This window comes from Cajanus cajan, chromosome 11 (assembly GCF_000230855.2).
Source record: "Cajanus cajan strain Asha chromosome 11, NIPB_CcT2T_4, whole genome shotgun sequence".
Classification (NCBI taxonomy): domain Eukaryota; kingdom Viridiplantae; phylum Streptophyta; class Magnoliopsida; order Fabales; family Fabaceae; genus Cajanus; species Cajanus cajan.
In genome coordinates, this window is record NC_138527.1 from 35,269,243 (window position 1) to 35,290,697 (window position 21,455).

The 21,455-nt window shown below is 30.0% G+C and overlaps 2 protein-coding genes and 1 long non-coding RNA gene across 5 annotated transcripts; 2 read left to right on the forward strand and 1 right to left on the reverse strand.

The window, feature by feature from the left end:
* Nucleotides 1-2,631: 2,631 nt before the first annotated feature.
* On the reverse strand, nucleotides 2,632-3,390 carry LOC114917024 (uncharacterized). Its single transcript, XR_014430783.1, has 4 exons — nucleotides 3,232-3,390; nucleotides 3,115-3,154; nucleotides 2,926-2,990; nucleotides 2,632-2,697 (listed from the first exon to the last, which is right to left on the reverse strand). It is a non-coding gene; the product is annotated as an uncharacterized LOC114917024 (long non-coding RNA).
* Nucleotides 3,391-3,627: 237 nt separating this feature from the next.
* Nucleotides 3,628-4,053, forward strand: LOC109815802 (alcohol acyl transferase 1 allele GSc). The gene has a single exon (XM_020380600.2). The coding sequence runs from the start codon at nucleotides 3,628-3,630 to the stop codon at nucleotides 4,051-4,053; it is 426 nt and encodes a 141-aa protein (XP_020236189.2).
* Nucleotides 4,054-10,470: 6,417 nt separating this feature from the next.
* Nucleotides 10,471-18,816, forward strand: ROPGEF14 (RHO guanyl-nucleotide exchange factor 14). 3 transcript variants are annotated; one of them, XM_020380623.3, is made up of 9 exons: nucleotides 10,493-10,625; nucleotides 10,775-10,862; nucleotides 11,628-11,808; nucleotides 16,129-16,515; nucleotides 16,760-16,914; nucleotides 17,006-17,080; nucleotides 17,176-17,445; nucleotides 17,692-18,042; nucleotides 18,361-18,816. In XM_020380623.3, exons 3-9 carry the CDS (start codon nucleotides 11,733-11,735, stop codon nucleotides 18,676-18,678), a joined length of 1,632 nt encoding a protein of 543 aa, XP_020236212.1. In that variant the 5' UTR covers nucleotides 10,493-10,625; nucleotides 10,775-10,862; nucleotides 11,628-11,732; the 3' UTR covers nucleotides 18,679-18,816. The 3 variants fall into 3 exon arrangements, with proteins under 3 accessions (XP_020236211.1, XP_082922715.1, XP_020236212.1); XM_020380622.3 differs by lacking the exon at nucleotides 10,775-10,862 and having other exon boundaries at nucleotides 10,471-10,625; XM_083066589.1 differs by lacking the exons at nucleotides 10,775-10,862; nucleotides 11,628-11,808 and having other exon boundaries at nucleotides 10,478-10,625.
* The last annotated feature ends 2,639 nt before the right edge of the window (nucleotides 18,817-21,455 follow it).

The window sequence follows — 21,455 nt, forward strand, 5'->3', positions numbered from 1 at the left end:
TTTGTCTTGATTTGATGATTGAGTAGGTAACCCATCTAAGATGTGGAGGATTCGTTTTCGCCGCACGCATGAACCGAAATTTTTACTTAAATAATATTTTTTTTTTTTAAAATTATAAAAGTATCAACTGTGCAGGTTTATTTACAACTGTTTACTGTTCATGCTCAGAATTCGGTTCCCCGGGAACCGAATTCTGAGCTTCAAAATCTTATTTTTTTTGTTTTTTCAACTCAGAATTCGGTTCCCGGGGAACCGAATTCTGAGTTACTTTAAATTTTTTTTCTTTTTTTTTCGTGTTTCTGGTCCATTTTGGGCAAATTTTGGAAGTGGAACGGCCCGTTCCGAAATCAGAACGGGCCGTTCTGCTTAAAGACACAGAGGCCTTTTTTTTAAATTAAAACGGGCCCAGAACGGCCTGTTCCAGAGGCAAAATTTTAACATGTTTTTGAATCTGGAACGGCCATGAAACGTCCCGTTCCGGAGGACGTTTTCAGGAAGTAAACCTTGGTTTGGAACGGGCCGTTCTGGTTTTGGAACGGCCCGTTCTGAGCAAACAGTAAAAAAAGATTATATTTTTTATTTTTTATTTAAAAAAAAATAATAATAAAGCTAACAAAAATTATAATAATATCAATTAATCAGGATTCAATTTGATAGTGAAATGTGATAATTTGACCCTTAATTTTTTAAATTTAATTTATAATAAAATATATTATTTTAATAAAATTGATTGAATAGTTAAAATTTTATCCGATAATTATATTGTTGGAGAGAATATATTCCCTATAGTTCAGGGATAATTGTACGTTTTAAGCGCAAGATATTATCTTAAGTGATTGTTTAAATATATTATTTTAATAAAATTGATTGAATAGTTAAAATTTTATCCGATAATTATATTGTCGAAAAGAATATATTCCCTATAGTTCAGGGATAATTGTACGTTTTAAACGCAAGATATTATCTTAAGTGATTGTTTAAATATATTATTTTAATAAAATTGATTGAATAGTTAAAATTTTATCCGATAATTATAGTCGGAGAGAATATATTCCCTATAGTTTAGGGATATTTGTACGTTTTAAACGCAAGATATTATCTTAAGTGATTGTCTAAATATATTATTTTAATAAAATTGATTGAATAGTTAAAATTTTATCCGATAATTATAGTCGGAGAGAATATATTCCTTATAGTTCAGGGATAATTGTACGCTTTAAACGCAAGATATTATCTTAAGTGATTGTCTAAATATATTATTTTAATAAAATTGATTGAATAATTAAAATTTTATCCGATAATTATAGTCGGAGAGAATATATTCCCTATAGTTCAGGGATAATTGTACGTTTTAAACGCAAGATATTATCTTAAGTGATTGTCTAAATATATTATTTTAATAAAATTGATTGAATAGTTAAAGTTTTATCCGATAATTATAGTCGGAGAGAATATATTCCCTATAGTTCAGGGATAATTGTACGTTTTAAACGCCAGATATTATCTTAAGTGATTGTCTAAATATATTATTTATAGCTGATATTAAATGTTTTTTAACTTCTAAACATTAACATTAAATATTATTTCATGAATCCTGATTAATTGATATTATTATAATTTTTATGTTAATTTTATTATTTTTATTTAAAAAAAAATAAAAAATTTAATCTTTTTTTTACTGTTTGCCCAGAACGGGCCGTTCCAAAACCAGAACGGCCCGTTCCAAACCAAGGTCTACTTCCTGAAAACGTCCTCCGGAACGTGCCGTTGCATGGCCGTAAAAAGGCCTCTGTGTCTTTAAGCAGAACGGCCCGTTCTGCTTTCGGAACGGGCCGTTCCACTTCCAAAATTTGCCCAAAATGGGCCAGAAACACGAAAAAAAAAAATTTAAAGTAACTCAGAATTCGGTTCCCCGGGAACCGAATTCTGAGTTGAAAAAACAAAAAAAATAAGATTTTGAAGCTCAGGGAACCGAATTCTGAGCATGAACAGTAAACAGTTCTACATTGGTAAATAAACCTGCATAGTTGATATTTTTATAATTTTTTTTAAAAAAATATTATTTAAGTAAAAATTTCCGCATGAACCACACAATATGCGATTCACTCGGGCTTGTCCAATTTCTCACCATGGTCGGTGACATTGCAAGAGCTGCTCCTATTTCAAAGTTCCCTGTGTGGCAAAGAGAACTATTCAGTGCAAGGGACCCACCAAGAATCACTTTCCCACACCACGAATACGAGGATGAATCCCAACATTGCAACAAAGAAACATGGGACAGCCACGAAATGGCCCACGAGTCATTTTTGTTTGGGCCCAAAGAGATTGCATTCCTTCGGAATAATCACCTTCCTCACCACCTAAGGAAATGCTCCACTTTTGAGATACTCTCTGCTTGTTTGTGGAAATGTCGCACCATAGCACTTGGGATGAACCCAAATGAGACAGTGGGCTTGTCACCATTTATCACAGCTCGTGGGCAGATGATAAACACACCTTCACTCTCGTATAAACACATCCCCTTTTTAAAAAAAATATATATAAAATATCTAAATTACCCTTAAAAAAAATGAAATTCTTAAATTTACACTCCCTTCCCCGTACCCCCTTCCCGGCACCCCCCCTTCCCCGCACCCTGCATTCTTGGCTTATAACTCCAGATGCTCCAATTGCATGGTTAATCATAGTTATTACAGTCTTTAAGAACAAAACCAAAAATGTGATTGTAGAAACAAGTCAGGCAGAAGCATTTGTTTAACCTTTTTTCATATGGCAATTATAAACAATGCACTAATTGTTAAAAAAAATTATTATCATGAACTGACAGAGACAGTGTCTCATGGGAAAAATGCTGCATATAATATAACCATGTTAAATTGAAAACTATATAAATATTAATCTATATCTACAAGAATTCATTCATACCGTTGGACCTGCCAACAAAGAAGTCCTTGAGTCTGCAATGGCTGAACAACCATCAGCATAATATCCTGATAGACAATTAGATCAGGTTAGACCAAATAAATTGAAACTATAACGCATTAATGAAAATGCCAACAATACATCATGGGAAGAACAACTTGTCACTTCTGCTAACACATTTTCTACACATACCAGTGGGTTTACCGGCAATAAGTACATCTCCCATATCAAACTGAAAACAAAAATGAAAATTAACAAAGAGAAAAATGTAAATAAAAAAAATATTAAGAATTAAAAAAAAAGTATAACCTGCCAATATCCTTTTCTGGTCACAGGCACGTAAGTGTGCTTTCCCTTATAGTGAGCAGGATCAACACCACCAAAAACAATCTCACCCCCTTCCTCTTCCTCTGGGTTGCGGTTGAACCAGAATGAAAATATCGGTTCCTTAATGATACCTTATTGCGGGGGTGCGGGGAAGGGGGGTGTGGGGTGCGGGGAAGGGGGTGCGGGGAAAGGGAGTGCCGGAAAAGGGGTGTAAATTTAAGAATTTTTTTTAAGGGTAATTTAGATATTTTATATATTATTTTTAAAAAGAGGGTGTGTTTATACGAGAGTGGAGGTGTGTTTATCATCTACCCAGCTCGTGGTAAAGTGGGCCTGCAAGTGCCCAATGGGTACTACGGCAATGCCTTTGCCTTCCCGATGGCGATTTCCGAGGCAGGGCTTTTGTGTCAAAACCCGTTGGGGTATGCATTGGGCTTGATTAAAAAGGCCAAGGCCCAAATGAGTGCTGAGTACGCGAGTTCGATAGCGGATCTTATGGTTCTCAAGGGCCGGCCCATGTATAAAACAAGAGGAAACTACCTTATTGGGGACACTACTCATGTGGGGTTCTCTGATGTGGATTTTGGGTGGGGGAGTCCCATCTATGGAGGGCCTGCAGGGGCTATACCCTTTGTTAGCTTCTTTGGACGGTTTACAAACAGTGAAGGAGAAGATGGAATTGTGGTGCCAATTTTGTTGCCACACCATGTTATGAAGAGATTTCTCTATGAGTTGGTGAAGATTATAACTAAGGACCCAGTGGAAAAGTCTTGTAACAAATTGGCAAAAAGGTCCATGCTGTAACAATCTTGTTATGATAAAATGGTTCTCTTTCTCTACCAAAGATTGGTAGTTCAAAAAATAAGATTTAGTTTCAAACTTAGACATAAAATTGTGAGTAGAAGTACTACTTTATCTTTATAACTAACAGCTTAGTGGGAGGAAGTATACCTCCTAATAAAAAAATTGATTCTCTCTTTTTAACTTTTTATTTAGATAATTATATTCGTATGGTGGTTGACTAGGCCGAATACCTGAGTTTGTGGCTGACTAGGCCAAATACCCAAGTTCGTGGTCGACTAGGTCGAATACCCGAGTCCGTGGACGACCAGGTCGAATACCCGAGCCCACCGACCACTCACAATCTGAACGGAACGTGTCGGTGTGCTCGGCCAAGTCACGAATTTACGCCATAATAATTATAGAGAGGTTAATTTATGTAATGCACTGGATTAGCCCCCTAATTTCCCGAGGCCCAGTCCTTAATTGCGGCCCAATAAGAATCACTATAAATAGGACTCCAGCGAGGTATGTAACTAACTTTTCAACTACCGCATTTAATACGCCGAACACTTACTTGAGCGTTGGAGTGTCTTTGCAGGCACCCCCCCTCATTTCGGACTACTCGGAGAAGGACGAGAAGACCTAGACCCCGGACCCGACCCGCTACAACAAGGATAATTGGAGTGTGTATCCTAACACAGGAACAATTGATATTAAGTATCAATCAACTTTGTTCATAATTAATTAGAAAATCTCACTGATAATTTTTAATGAGATCCTTTCTCAATCATGTTTTTTTATCAATAAAATTCAAATATAAAATATTACTTAATAGAATTAAGTTGAATTTCACTCAAACGAACAACTTATAAGTTAAATTATCTAAATGACTTGGTGGTTAAATTACCTAAACTCTATATATTTATCCTTTGCTAATAATCATGCTGATTTAGAGCATGTAATTTGATGCGATATCACGACATAATTTTTCATGTCTTAAGTAAAATTACAAAAAAGGAGACTCTATGTCAATAACGTGATTTTATTATTAAACATGAATCACCAATGCACAATTAGATATACTTAGATCAGCTTAGTACATTATAATTTAATATATTATAATCAATTTGTTGTGGGACCATGAAATTTTAGTCTATAATGAACTATTAATTTGTGTTAAAAATATGTTAGTCTAACATAATGTTACGAGTAAAAGGATTAAAATTTTTTCCTTTTGGTGCATTTATAACCCACATGATTAATCAATTTTTTGGTGTTAGGTTGCTTTCTAAACCACATATTTCAAAACATTGTTTTAATGCTTTTGGTTCACAATTTCCCATTGCGAGTAACTTGAATATTTTGATGGAACTATGGAAGCTCCTAACCACATGTTGTTTGACACTAAAAATTATAATCTCTGTGCCATATTTGTGAAGGAAAACTGGAACCAGCGGCTCAATATACAGTTACTCTTCTGATTACTTGGTTGCGTGGTGGACCCGTATTTATTATTCCATAAGGATCGTATTTTTTTTTATAATGATTTACAATTTCTCTTTTACTCCAAAATGTTTGATATTTTACACACTAATATTAATTAACATGCTTTTCAAATATATCATTATTCAACAATTCTTATTCATATTTTATAATTATTTTTTTTGCATATGTTAAATGAGAATATTTTGGACTTAGCATACTAGTTTAAATATTTCTTAAAAAAAAAACCTTAAAATAGAAAAACTTAAAATATGTTATGTATTTGATTTATTTTATTATATGTAATTTGAGATTTTTGGTGCAATAAATTTGTTAAAAGAGTTATTGTTGTTGTTATTGTTATTATTATTTATTCTTTATTATTATTATTATTATTATTATTATTATTATTATTATTATTATTATAGTTATAGTTTTAGTAAATTTGAGATTTGTTGTATAGCAAATTAAACCAAATCTATTATAATTTGATATTTATTTTATTATTTAAGTATACTAATTTATGTAAGTCCTTTAGATAAGAGGTATCCAAAATAAATATCCAAAATTTTCTTCCTCATAATATTCTGATTCAATTTGAGTAATACTACCTGCGATCATGAAAAATTAAATATCTATATTTTTACGAAAAAATATTGAATATATAAAAGATAACAAATAATCCAATGAAAATATTAATTAAAAAAATACAAAATATTATTCACTTTAGATTATTATAAAATAAAGAATTAACAATTTTGAAATAGATAATTTAATGAAAGTTTAAATATGTTTTTAATCTCTTGAATAAGAGGTAAATTTATTTTTATTCTCTCAAATTTAAAATTAATTTTTTAATCCATGTAATTTGAAAAAAAAATATTTTTAACCTCTCAACTCTAATATTATTAGTGAATTTGTCAAATATTATTGCATATGATCTATTTACTAGTATTCTTGATAGTAAAAATAACATATTAAATTTAATTAATACTACATAATTTTTTAAATTTGTCATTATCAATTAAACTAGTAGTGGTCAAATGGACTAAAATAATATTTTTGAAATTTTAAAACTTAAAAAATTATTTTTAAATTTGAGGTATAAATTTTTTTCCCTAAATTTAAGAGATTAAAAACATATTTAAATATTCAATAAATATATTGACTTGTGGTTTATATTCAACATAAGATTATATTATTTTTTTATTTCTTTCTTGTACATTTTAAATCTTTAAAGAGAATAAGTATCACACTCCTTTCGATCTTACATATATTTATAGGACTTAAATGCTAAGAGCATGAATTCTCCCTAATATTAAGGGGCATTGCATTGTAGATGTAGTCTCTACTTGAAGGTCATATGAGAGAAACTCAAACACCCATTAAACCATGGTGTTTGATGTTATTTCACAAGTTAGATATTACAGCTGATTAATTAACATTAGGGAGGAAAATGTTTTGATTTAATAACGCATGGATAAGAAAAGGTTGTTACTTTAGTTGGGTGGGGGTTGTACTTGTACAATGGGTATTCCTATGTTCCATATTTTATTTTATCCCCTCGCATAGAAACATGACATCAAAATCCAAGAAGAGGCACCATAATCCCCATGTTCTTGTATGGGTGTTAATGTTATCCCCAGCACAAAATGCAGACAAAATGTAGTGGTAGCCTGGGCCTTCTTGGTGGGGTTCCCCATTAATTAATATATATGTGATGTACAGTTAGGCAACTTCTTAAGCTTTTTGTTTGTTTCTTAGCATAGTGATGATAGGAATAGGAGAGGCAAAGGCACCCTACTTTGGTGCCTCTTCCCAATAGGAGACAAATTACATACAGCCACTTCATAATCGATCCCAATATTCTTTATAGTTTGCATGGAATAGAATCAATGTTGCCCTTTCCTACTTTCTACTCGGTGGTCCTTACTAGAAAGACAGCATAACTATATTGAATTTTATTAGTTAATTTTTTTATACACATTTATAAATATAGATTTGATATTAAAAATATGTAAACTTAAAAAAATACCAATGTTTATTATGTTAACAAGATGTACTAAACATTCTGGACAACTTATTTCAAAATAATTACTAAATGAATAGATCAATTAGTGTAAAGTTGTACCTGTTTAGTAAGTAGCTTTGAATTCAAATCTTAAATATTCAGCTGCAGAGAAAAAAAAAAAAATAAGAGACAGCAGCCCTTAGTAGCGGCGGTTTTCATGGCACTGAAAGGGGGCATTAAGTGAAAATGTGTGGTTATGCCTAATGCCTGCATTGCACATAGGTTTTGACAACTATCCCTGCTATAGCATGTGTTAAGTTTGAAATTATCAACTTTTTAATTCTTCAGATTCGTTGCCAGTGTTTTATATAGGGAACAAATAATGACGTTAATTTCATAACGTCTAGTTTTATTTCTCACACGTGAATCTAGCTTGTTAATTTGTTTAATTATATCGCAAGTCAATAACTTGATTATTGAATCCGGCACGTGAACTTCTTAATAAGATGTCCTTAATTGTTTGAACTTCTTAGAATAAGAAGTAATAAATGTTATTTAGTAGCGTATTGTATAGATATTTGATGTAATTTTTTTTTTTTTTTTTTTTTATGTTTCAAAAAGTTATTACCTTCATTTAAATGATTTTGGAAAAATCTTCCTGGGATTAATTTAGTGCTTACTAAAATAGATATTTACCCTTTTTTTTCTTGGTCTTGGTAGTAGATATTTTACTTTGCAATGGTTTTCTTGACTTGGTCTCATTATTTTTTCTTTATAAATAACTATTTTACGCAATATCTCTGAGTTCAATAAATCTAGCTAGTTTTATTGTCTTAAGGTCTATTAAATCGACATGCGTTTCATGCTAATTTTTTTTCATGATTATTTAACTCATGAATATGAAAAACGAGTTGAGATTTATGATCATTCAAGTTAACCTGTAGGTTCTTATTTATTGAAGGATTGTGATTAAGAACAACATAACATATATTAACCGACTGAATCTAACATATTTAAATATGGAGGTTAAAAATACTCAAACGTGAAAATAGTAGTAATATGTTTATTTATTTATTATATCTAAGCAAAAGACAATAATTATATTTTTGGTATACAATAACAAGTGAAGAAAGATGGAGAAGAGCTGGGAAAAAAAAAAAACTAACTCATTTTTCTCTATCATTTAGTATGTATTTTAAAAAGCAAGTTTGGAACAATTCAACACGAGACACATAGTTAAACATGTTAAACATTATACTCATTATTTCTATAATCTTTACTTTTTTATACTTTATTCTTTATAAGAAAGTCATAAAATTATAAATCTATATCTTAGAATTATACACTAAAGGTCTTATAATCTATGACATGCTTAATCGTCAAAGATGAGATAAATATTTGAATTCATAATTGAGAAAGGGTGAAAGGATAATTTTTTTTTATGTGATTCAATATATTGAAGACTATAACCTTCTTACAATATGTTAAACCTAGAAGGGTTATTACTATCTTCTAATAAGTTAATATTGTCATTTATTTATTTAAGTTCATATAACTTAATTTAGTAATTTAATAGACTCACTTAATTTAATAAGTCCTTTCTAATGTTAAATAACACATTTATTTTATAATATTAACCGATAGTAATTAATGAAATATATAATTTTAACATTGTTAAGTAATTAATGAAATGTGAATTATTAATTTTCTCTCTCTTCATTTTCTCTATTTTATTATTATATTTTAATTATTTTGTATACATTTTTTATTCACTTTCTACAAAGTCAAATTTATTTATTTATTTTATTCAACTTACTGCTTTTCATTTCTTTTATTTCTTTCCACTTACTTTTCCAAATCAAATATACCTTTAGTTCTCACTTTTTTTTTTTATAATAATATAATGTTCAAATAAATAAATAAAAACCTTCCTCATAGAACAAATTAATATTAATGCAAACAGTTTTTTAGATTTTATAATAAGAAGAATATAATTAGATTGAAAATCAACGCATATAGTAAGAACAAGTTAATTATTTAGGATATTTGTAGATTTCATGGAAGGAAGAATATAATTAGATTTTAATTATATATATATATATATATCATTGTAATGTATCTATGATTATTGTTAGTATAATTGTCAGCACTATTAATTATCTCATTTTAAGTTAATATATCTCTCAAAATTAGCTTTATATTTCAAAAATTATTTAATTTTATATCTAAGATTTGAATTCAAAATCAATAATTAAGTACAACATAAAATATATTTTATCTTCTTTTAATTTTATATTTTTAATTTATTATTTTATTCTCTTATTACTAAATCTCCTAAAATTCAAGTTAAAAAGTAAAATATATTACAATTACAATTAAAATTACGTTTAACAAGCCTGAAAATAAGAGAAGAAACTTTAGTATTATAAAGAAAATACAAGAGAATTTCATAATAAAGAATAAAAAAATAATTTAAAGTTATGAATATAAATAGTTCAATATTTATGTCATCTAATTAAAATCTGAAATTTTATCCTATCTTAAATTTAGAGTCACGATTAAAATAATCACTTTATTTAAAAAAATAATCAATCTAACGAAAAAAAAGAAGAAAGAAAGTTATAACTCTGGAGTATTTAAAAAAAATGAAAAAGCATACTACTATAGTAAAATATAATTTAGGGTTAAAATAATAGAAAAGTGCATTTAGGTATAATGATTAGTGAGTGATGGAGTTGAATTTGAAACTTGAAATCGAAAATGTGGATTATGAAAAGATGAATTCCTTTCCAAGTTAAGGATGATATTGATAGGGCTTGGCCCCCACTTCTCCCGCTAATCCAAACCGTCCAAAGGGAGCCCAGGCCCACTCCATTCAACGGCCCAAAGTGGACCCTCTCTTTCTCTCTCTCTCTCTTTGCTCTATTAAATTCACGCACACCTTTTCCATTGCTATTTCTCTCTCTCTCTCTCTCTCTCTCTCTGCAACCTCACTCTTCTCCTCATTCTCTCACTTCTTGTACCGTGCCTATGCTCGCCATCGCCATTCACCATTCACCATTCACCATTCGCCATTCACCAAACAACAATGCTATAGCAGGTACGTTTTCTTCTCTTTGTTCTGTTTCCACTTTCAACTGTGAACCAAAACATTCCAATTAATTCTAGAACTCCTCTTTAGATCTTCCCCAATCCTCACTTCCGTTAAAGCAGCGTTTAGAAAATGAGATCTTTATGATTATGACACAGGAATAGGAATCTGCGTGCGTGACCCTTGCTTCACTTTTCAGACCACCCTCTTCACTTTTTTGACCATCGCTCCCCAAAGTTGCCATTAGTAACGCCTTTTACCTCAATCCAACATCTGATCTTCTATTACTTCCCCCTTATCATTATTTAATTATTCATTATTATTACTTAATAATTAAGTAATTATGCTCCACGTGGCATGTATTAATTCTATAATAGTTTCTGTAATCCTTGCCCATCAATTCGTTTCGACGGAGTGGAGTGGAGGATAGGTACATGTATGTAGGAGTCACACTCACACAGCAAAAAATATTTCTTTTATTTAAGTTTAAATATATATTTTTATTTTTTATTTTTTTAGTCTTAAAAATATTTTAGATAAAATTTACGGAATTATGGAATAAAAAAAGTATATACAGATATTAAAATTAAAATAAAAGATATAATTTATAAATTAAAATGGTATTTAAACATTTTATTTATTTATTTATTTTTAATTCAATTCATCGTCTTTTATTTATTTTTATTAAATATACTTGTCAATACCGCTATCCGTGCTTTTTGCTTTTATTGAAAGACGTACCAAATTTTAAAAGAAAGAATATGGAAGAAGTGTAACTAGCATTTCTGTTCATGTTAATAGCATAATGTGTTGTTTTTGAAAATTGGGAAGTTATTTCAAGCGTGACTTGGTACGTACCAAATTTAATGTTTAGGAACGGTGGGAGTGACATTGGTGGCCCATGGTGTCCTCACATCACATGCATTAATCTAAAAATATGATCATGTGTGGGTATGATATATCTGTTGAAAATTGGCTTAGAATAATAGTTTGGTGGCATTGTTGGTGAAGGAGTGTGAGATCGAGAGTTATTGAAGCCACAGTGAGTCAGTGACCTTTCTTTGGCTCAAGCCTTTGTCTGACACAGTGGAGTGGAGAGGCAAGAAATTGAAGGATATGTTGAATATGAGAAAGAGACTAGCATGCTGTTCAAGGGACTCCAAAATTAGCATCGATCTTGATGAGCAAGAGAGTAAGTTCATACTCTCAAACTCCCCATCTATCTGCAGTTTATTTATTATTAAATTTAAATTCATCAAGCTCAATAAGTATTTTTTTTTAAAAAAAAAAAGACTAAAACTAAGAAAATTAACTCCAACAATTATGGTTTTATCATCACATTATTTTTTCATAATTAATCCGTACTAGACTCTGACTCTTTGAGCATTATGAGCATTAGTAGTTTTCTTTATATTTTTCTTTGTTAAATCTAACTTAAAATCAGGGTCCTACCCGTAGGAATTTTAATACCGTTCATCTGATCTAAATATCTCAATCCTGAGATTTGGCATTTGAAATCTATACCTACTTTTCCTTGCTAATGGTACTGTTTACTGTACTACAGTGCATTACAATCAAAATTTCATTTACTAATGTGCTACAGAACATTACTAGGTTGGATAATGAAATTAATCAATAACCCCTTCGTTAGGGGCACATTATTCTTATCCAATACTTAGACTCACATAAATATTAAATAGCCATCTTAACTAACTTCGCTAATTTTTTTGCCACAACATACCAGCTGCGTGAACCTGGCTATTAGAAAACATAGCTGGCCCATTCCAAAAGATTAAAATTTATTTTTATTTGCAATTTTTTTGACAATTCGAATTTCTTGTTTCGACAAATGAATTATATGCCGACTTAAAAGTTTGGGGCTTGATGTGTGGGGTCTTTTATTGATTAGATCATTAGACTGTAAAAATTGCGTGAAACTACTTTACGTCAATCATCTCATAACGCTATTAACCAAATAAATAAATAAATAATCTCCTTAGTATTAGCATAATTTGCCATTGGATCTAAGTAAATGCTAGTGTTATAAAATTTTGACAAGAAACTTATAATTAATTGTACAATTGATTAATTTACATGTTATATATATATATGTATATTCATCAATTTTACAATTATATATATATATATATATATATTAATTTACATGTTATATATAGATATATTAAAAATTAATGTGACTAACATACAATGAATTTTTGTAAAGGAAATTTCGTATCCTATTTCATCCTCTACTCCAACCGTGAACAGTAAAACTCATTTTCAGAGTAGGTGGTTATTTTCTGGTTTTTGTGTGGACTTGTGGTCTTGTGGACCAACGAAAAGCACTTCCACAATTTCAAAATTTGTATACTGATCAATTATTGCCACGTTCTTGCAAATGTTACAAGCTAAACGATAAACAGTGATCTTCACTTGCTCCATTTGAATTGTGAGCATCAATTATTTATTGTTAATCCAAAGATTTCTGTCAAGCTTAGCACATTGAGCTCTGAAAATCTCAATATTTTCCCACAATTTGTGAGATAAATAAGACTGTTATGTATACAAAACTTGACAAGTGGGGACCAACTGATATTCCTACAATGTTGAGCTTTCCCAGTCATTTTATTTTCTCCTTTACCTAAACAAGATGGTGGAATCCCACAAATTGTCTCGTTCCATTTTAGATGTGACATGGGTCTTGTTGTTTTAGTTTTGAGCTAGGAGGATGTAAGAATTAAGAATGGAAGGGGAATAATGTTAAGTTTTGGGGTTTGATAAGGTGACAGAAATTGTGGTGGTTAATATTTCTGAATCTGAATTCTTAAATCTGAAACTAAAGAACAACTTTGACCGACATTGGTTGATCCAGGGCCACAGGGAGTGTTGTTATTAATCGTAACTGCTAGCTGTGCCAGTGCCACTCTAGGTGCTGACAAATTGAAGTAAATGGTGCAGAGTGGGGATGCACCATTCATTGCCATACTTTGGTCCTCAAAACTAAAATATGTTTTTTTTCTTACTATTTAGATGGGATTCTTTTGTGGGGATTCTCTTCTCATTTTTGAGGCATTTTTGTCCTTAGCTTTTCTCTGGCTTTGATTCGATGTTCTGTCCCTTCATGGCCATAGCCTCCGAAGCTTTTCTGTTCGGTTCGAATCTTCGCCGTGCAAACTGTGGCTGATAATATTGAACACCCTTTTTCAGTTTTCACCCTTTTATCATCTCAATTTTCATGGTCAGTTGGGAAGTACAGATATAATACAAAATATTGACATGGTTATACATGGATACATGAATATAACGAATTTTTTAAATTAAAGGACCTGGTTATCTTCTGTACCTATATATAAATCTATATCTATATAGATATAAAATAGATACATTAATTTCTAGCATTTTACCTTTAATTTTTTTTAACGATTTTACTCTTTATAACTAATAAAAATGATATTAGAATTTATCATAACTACTATAATAAGTTAATTATTTCTAACTATTCAAATCCTCATTTTTAAACCATTTTCATTACTAAATCTCAATTTTTATTTATTTTTAGTTTTAAATAAAATATAGACATGAAATGTCTCAACTTCATTAATATATATAAATGAAATAAATTAACTAATTTTATTTATATTATGTCACGTGGATTAACTATTCATAGATTTATAATTGTTTTTTGTTTACACATTTTTATATCTTTTTATCCTCAAATCTTTAAATATTAAACAGTAATATTAGAAATTAATCAACCATATAATCATTTAAATAAGTGAATTATCTCTAACCATTCAAATTCTTAAACACTTTTATTATTGAATCTCAATTTTTATTCTATTTAAAAAAATTAAATAAAAATATAGAGACACTTGCAATGACACCATTACTAATTTATAAAATTAAGTGTTAAGGGTCTCCAAAAATATTCTGCTTCAATATCATTATTCTAATTAGTAAGTTCGAAACGTGCTTTATAAATTTTATTTAAATAAGAAATTATTTTATTTAAATAGAGTTTAGACACATATAATCATAAAAAAAATAGAAATGCAAGTAATTTAAAATTTTGGAATTAAAAAAAAAATGAAAATATCAACAAGAAAAATAGTGAAACTACTCCAAATTTTGCAGAGAGCGTGTAAAAGTTGAAACAAAATGTAAAAAAAGAGAAAACAAATAAAAAATGACCAATAGTAATGTTTCTATAAAAAATGAGTGGTGTGCGGTTGCTTAAAAAAAAGTAAAACTAATAAAATTTGTCATACTATTACTCAAAAAGAAATGTTGATCAGAAAAAATTAAGTATAAATTATAAAGAATAATGAGAGAACTTCGTATATTATATAAAGATAAAGAAGTAAAAAAAATTGACATCAAAACATGATATACTTTTATTAATGTTCTAAAAACAGGGTATACTTCTATTAATGTTATAGATAATTTATATAGAGAATGGATTAAAGTTACATGCAATAAATCCAATCATCATAAACATAAATTAGATACACAAAAATAATTTTTTTTAAAAGGGATAAGATTGAAGGCTGTACTAGCGCCTATTAAATTCACATCCATTTCCCATCGGACTAATTCAGTGTTTTTTTTTTCCCCTTATGTGGTATATATTGCATTGAAAGCAAGGCTATGGCCAAAAGCTAAAATGAAAACGAAGAAAAAAAAGGTTCGCTGTTGACTATTAGTTTATCATTATTTATTTGTATGTTTATATTTTAAATTATTTAATTTTAAAATAAATAATATACAATTATATATATATATATATATATATATATAAAAACACGAATCTATCTATTACACGATAAAGTTTTTAGGGATTTTTTTTATGAGAGGATTTTTTGAAGTTTTTTTTAACTTTTTATCATTATATCAACTAGGAAGTAAACGATACCCGTGACAGAGATACCATTGAATGTCAATTATTCATTCTCCGTGATACTATTAATTCTTAACCATTAGCCATAGCCTTTTTTTGCTCGAATACCTAGAGTATTTATGCATTACATTTTTAGATATGTTGAGTGGAGCAAATAATTTATATTTCTCTTTCTGATGTAGCCTGTATTAGCATATCCGTATACATATGGGAAACTTTGAAAAAGCTACGTGCTTTTACTTTTGTATTTTTACTTAATTGAAGTCATGTACCAAAGTGATAATTTATATTAGGGTTTTAATTGTACATATGCTTTTTATTCATGTTACTTTTGGATGTTTGCCTGCACCGGTGATTTGTCTAACATCAGAGAGAATATATTCCTGCATCATTTTGAAAATGACATCCATGTTTCTCATGATTATTTGGTTACATGTAATATTGTTAAATTTAAGTATAGCACCTTTTGAAATTATATTTTGACAAATGTGCAATAATGGAAATTTTCTGGGATTATGACATATGATTATTTGGTTACATGTGATATTGTTAAATTTAACTATAACACCTTTTGAAATCATATTTTTATGAATGTACAATAATGGAATGTTTCAGGGATTATGACATATAATGGCCTTGAGAGTTGCATGCTAAACAACCAGTCTTACGAAGAGGAAAGTAGAACAAGTAGAGGAGATGAATGTATAACTGATTCATTTGATGACGACTACTCCAGCTGTTCCTCCAGCAAAGATGCTTTTGGATCATTCTCTTCAAAATGTTTGACAATGAAAAGGGATGATAAAGGAGTGGAAGAATGGGAACTCTCAGAAAGTCCTCAACGTTTTTGTGTCAAAGAGAAGCCTTATGCTATCCAACATTCAGATATAGAAGCCATGAAGGAAAAATTTTCAAAGCTTTTGCTAGGTGAAGATGTTACAGGAGGAACTAAGGGCCTCAATACAGCTTTGGCTCTATCTAATGCCATCACAAACCTAGCAGGTTTGCTCTGGCTCCATTCTACTATTATTTATGTCTTAGTTCCTTTAAAATTACATGCTGATGGTGATGTTTATCACAAAAAAAGGGATGGCTCGTAATGCTTCTATGTCACTCTTTTAAAGCTTATATACAATCATAGTATTTTACTTGCAAGAGTACATTGGTCGTTTCTTATTCATTATTCTCTTTTCTTTGGTTTTATTTTTAAGGGATCTAATCTAAGTCCTTAATGATCTTAATGCAGTGACAGTTTTTGGTGAGCTGTGGAAATTGGAACCACTATCTGAAGAAAGGAAGAGAAAATGGAAAAGAGAAATGGAATGGTTTTTGTCTCCTACCAACTATATGGTCGAGCTAGTTCCTTCTAAGCAAAGCAGTTCCAATGGTGGGATCTTTGAGGTATTTTTCATTTGAGCTATAAGATAGGAAAGGATGGACTATTTTAAACATCACATTGCAATAAAATAAGATAGTCATCTTCTTCTAACAGATAATGACCCCAAAAGCTCGTGCAGACATTCACGTGAATCTTCCAGCACTTCAGAAGTTGGACTCTATGCTCATTGTATGTCATTGTGAATTTGTGATCTCTTTATTCTCATATGCTTGGAACATTGTTTCAAGTTTCAACGGACTTACTAGGCTACTACATCATGACAGGAGGCACTAGATTCGATGGTGAAAACGGAGTTTTGGTATGCTGAGGGAGGAAGCTGGGCAGAAGGGAGGAACACAAATACACAGCATAGCAAAAGATGGTGGCTTCCATCACCCCAAGTACCAAAAAGTGGTCTTTCTGACACTGAAAGAAAGAGGCTGCTTCATCAGGGTAGGGTGGTACGTCAAGTATTCAAGGCTGCCAAATCTATCCATGAAAGTGTGTTGCTTGAAATGCCTGTGCCAGATATTATTAAAGCTGCATTTGCAAAGGTGAATTTAAACTATGTACATTTTATCTTGCTAGGGAAACTTCAATGTAGCTAAAGCATTTGATTGTTGACACTGAATATAAGCTTAAGTTTTGGAACTAGAAATTGCATCCTTTGATAACCTCACATGAGGAGCTTTTCATTCTTGGCTAAATAACTCTATAGAAATCATAATCAAAGGGTACATTTTGATGAAATAGATTGTGATCTTCATTGCATCATTACTAAATCTGTTTCTATGTTGCAGTCTGGAAAGGCAAATCTTGGTCAGGAACTTCACAAGGTTTTGACGGCTGAATCAAGCTCTGGAGATGATATGCTTAAATCTCTCAACTTGAAATCTGAACATATTGTCCTTGAGACTGTTAACAGACTGGAAGCTGCTATATTCTCATGGAAAGAGAGAATTGCAGAACACATTAATGGCAAATCCCCGGTTCGATCCTCATGGCCGTCTTTTGTAAAGGGTCCTATGTCAGAGGTTGATAAAATGGAGTTATTATTGGATCGAGCAGAAACACTTCTACAGCTTCTCAAAATCAGATACCCAAACCTTCCTCAAACATTTCTGGATGCTACCAAAGTTCAATATGGCAAGGTGAGTTTTATTGTAATGCATTTCATTGAATTTTATGACTGAGAAAAGTGGGAGATGTTTTTTCAGTCTCTTCTGATTTTTTCAAGATTTCAAGGGACAACTTTTTAGAAAACAAAATGCGCTCATGGGACTAACACTTTCAAATATGCCAAGAGGACAGACAAATTTTAGAAGATAGAAAACTGTTTTTGAAAAAGTTAGCAAACAAGGCCTAAATCTTTTTGTTTCATCTGCTTCATTTACCCCCAAAAGACTGAAAAAATCTTGTTATATTCAGTTTCAAACCAAAGAAAATGTGATTTGTTTCTGTTTCTGTAGGATATTGGGCATTCCATTTTGGAGGCATATTCAAGAGTTCTAGGAAATTTAGCATTCAGCATATTGTCTAGAATAGGAGATATATTGCAGGAGGATTATTTAAGCAACCCTAATTCACCTGTCCCAATAAATTGCTCTCCTGGCATAAATATCTCTGAGACTTGGGTAGTTGGTTCACATATCAGGCAGTCCTTACTTGATAAGATGAACAAGGCAGGTGGAAAATGCCGTGATTCTAGTTGTTATAGCACTTCTGATTTAGAACTTTCATCTATGGATGCCAAATCCAGCTCTGTAATTAGTAGAGTTTTCTACTAGTATGTCTCCTTAAAATTCCTCATATTGGCTTTTGTTTAGCCACATTTGTAAATGTTTAGCCCATAGTGGCTATTGATATTACTACATGACATGCTTAGTAAGAATAGAAGCAAACTGATAGGTTTGCCTTCCCATAAATTTTTGTTGGTTTTATAACTAACTTAACTATACACAATCATTGGTCATGTATTCTGGTTTTATATTGCGGGAGGTTTTGTAGTAAGGAATTAACAAACAATAGTGAATATAGTTTGATGTTACCACACGTTTTAAGAAGCTCAAACTGAGAAGCTACAATCGGAAGCTGCGGGGCAAACGAGAAAACTGACACATACCAAATGTTTTTCATACCTTAGTTTCCAAAATTACAAAATGAGTAATTGACTTGAGCTTCAGCATTTGATATGTTTCAACACAATATAACACCCGATGACGTAGAAGTAGAAGAAAAGAAACAACTCAAAGAAAACAAAGATTGAGGTTCTGGACAATGATAAATTGCTTATCAGAGCATGACATTGTAACTATGTTAAATCGTCTCCGTTAAAGGAGGCCATAAAAAATGAAAGTCATTAATTCAAATGATTTAAGACTTATGCTTTTTAAATAATGTTGGAATTTGATCCTCATTGTGATGTCGCGATTGTGGATATCATTTTATTCTTATATAGGTTAATATGATGGAAAAGAATTATACCTCTTTATTAGAATAAAAAAGATGATCAACAAAATTCTCTCAACACATACCAATCATTAATGGAGCAAGCATGTTTATAAAAAAAATCACAATAACAATAATTAATATAACGTTACTTAATTAAAAGAAGCATATAAAATTCTCCTCTTTCCCTTCAGCAGTAAATATAGAGAAAAAATTAAATTCATGATTACATTAATTAATGTAAGTTAAATTACAATACAAGAAAAAATTCTCCTTTTTACCCTTGACCTTAAACAGAAAAAATAGTATGTGTTACAATACAAGAAATTTAGTGATTTTATATTAAATTAACACACACACATATATATACACATATATATATATATATATGACAACAATGAAATAAAAAATTGTTTAAAGGTGTGAGTTTTACATGATATTGGCATTAGTTTTAAGGAAATTAATAAGAAATTGAATCAATAATAAGAATTTCATGTAATGGATGATTTTGTTGTTTTTATTTCAAAGTTTCATGAATTATTTATTTGAATATTGTTAAAGACATGGAAAAAGTTACGTCAAGAGCAAAGAAAAAATGTGAAATTTTGCAGACAGGAGCAGTGCCCCTGATGCCAATTAGAGCTACATTCGAAGCCAACACGAAACTAAATTTTCGAAGAAGTGACGCACAACACCACTTTAACCCCACGCATAATAAATTTTCTGCTCTTAGTATTAAATATATCATGAATTGTCAAAATTTAATATAAAACATGAGTTATTAAATAGAGTAAGTATAAATAATTTTATTATTGGCATAAACAGATCTATTCTTTTATATATATATGAAAGTGACTTTTGGATTGCTGAAAAATTTTATGTAGCATCTATTTTAATTTTATTGTGCACGTAATTATTTTATTATATTTAGTTATTAATTTTAATTTCATGACCAATTAATAGTTAATTGTTACAATATATAATTTTTTCCCTAATTGATACAAGACATATATAAACTAAGTAAAATTAGATACATGATAAAATAAGGTTTAATTTTTAATTTAATTTAAAAATAAATTACGCTTGAATCAATTATTTCTTTTCATTCTCATTCTTATATTTCATTTTACCCATGAAATTAATCTATGCGAGATACGAAACTCATTTTTACAAGATAAAGGGTTTGAGATATTGTTTAAGAGAAACGTCAATGAATAATGTTGGAGTAGTGAAAAGAAAAAAAATTTCCTAAATTTTTATTTGTTCATGAAACCCTCAACAAAGTCATGCTTTTCGATAAGAAAAATGATTATTATCCTTATATTTCCCATTTCTACTAGAGAAATTTCACAATTTATTAAACATAGTCGAAATATCCATATTCGATAATTTAGGGATTACAATTCTCAACCTAATTAAGGTTGACTAAGATAAAAAAGTTCAACTGTAAGAAAATCTTACAAAACTTAACAATAACTTTCCATTTTAATTAGACTCATGGTCAAAATATTTAAATATGATAAAATATCTGTTACTAATTGAAAAATACTAAAATCATGCATTATGATTCATATCAGGTGATTAAGAGAAAAATAGTCAATTATAAAAGAAAATAAGTTGTAACCTCACACATAACTACTGCTTGTTTAAGAAATTAATAGAGTTAGTAATTAAGCATATATAATGAAAGGACTAACTTACATAGTAAAATTAAAATTTACTAACCTAAATACCACAAATTTTTTTTCATGAATCTATTAATTATCTCTATCATCTTTTAAATATCAAATTGAGTGTTTATTTATATTTTTTATAGGAAAAATTAAAAAATCATAAATAAAAAATAAAGATAGGAAGTACAATAGGTCTACTAATTGGATGGAGTATTGCATACTTTTAAGTATAAGATATCTCTATATCTCTTAAGTCCATTTCGAGGTGACTTTTTGGATATATTTTTACACGTGTCAACTGCATAAGCATCTTGGCAAAATTTGCTTTCCAAATTTTTTTCCATTTTGGGACATCAGTTCTGAGCTGAACACAAAATGAATTGGGATAACTAATTTTAGATTTTAAAAACTTCTCGGTCAAAAAAAGAAAAGGTTAAAACCCT

What these genes read in the sequence shown, in the direction of transcription:
- LOC109815802 (XM_020380600.2), top strand. Translation starts at nt 3,628, where the DNA reads ATGGCGATTTCCGAGGCAGGGCTTTTGTGTCAAAACCCGTTGGGGTAT.
- ROPGEF14 (XM_020380622.3), top strand. Translation starts at nt 11,733, where the DNA reads ATGTTGAATATGAGAAAGAGACTAGCATGCTGTTCAAGGGACTCCAAA. An exon ending in CCAATGGTGGGATCTTTGAG is followed by an intron (nt 16,915 to 17,005) that starts GTATTTTTCATT and finishes TTCTTCTAACAG; the next exon opens with ATAATGACCCCAAAAGCTCG. An exon ending in AGTTGGACTCTATGCTCATT is followed by an intron (nt 17,081 to 17,175) that starts GTATGTCATTGT and finishes ACATCATGACAG; the next exon opens with GAGGCACTAGATTCGATGGT.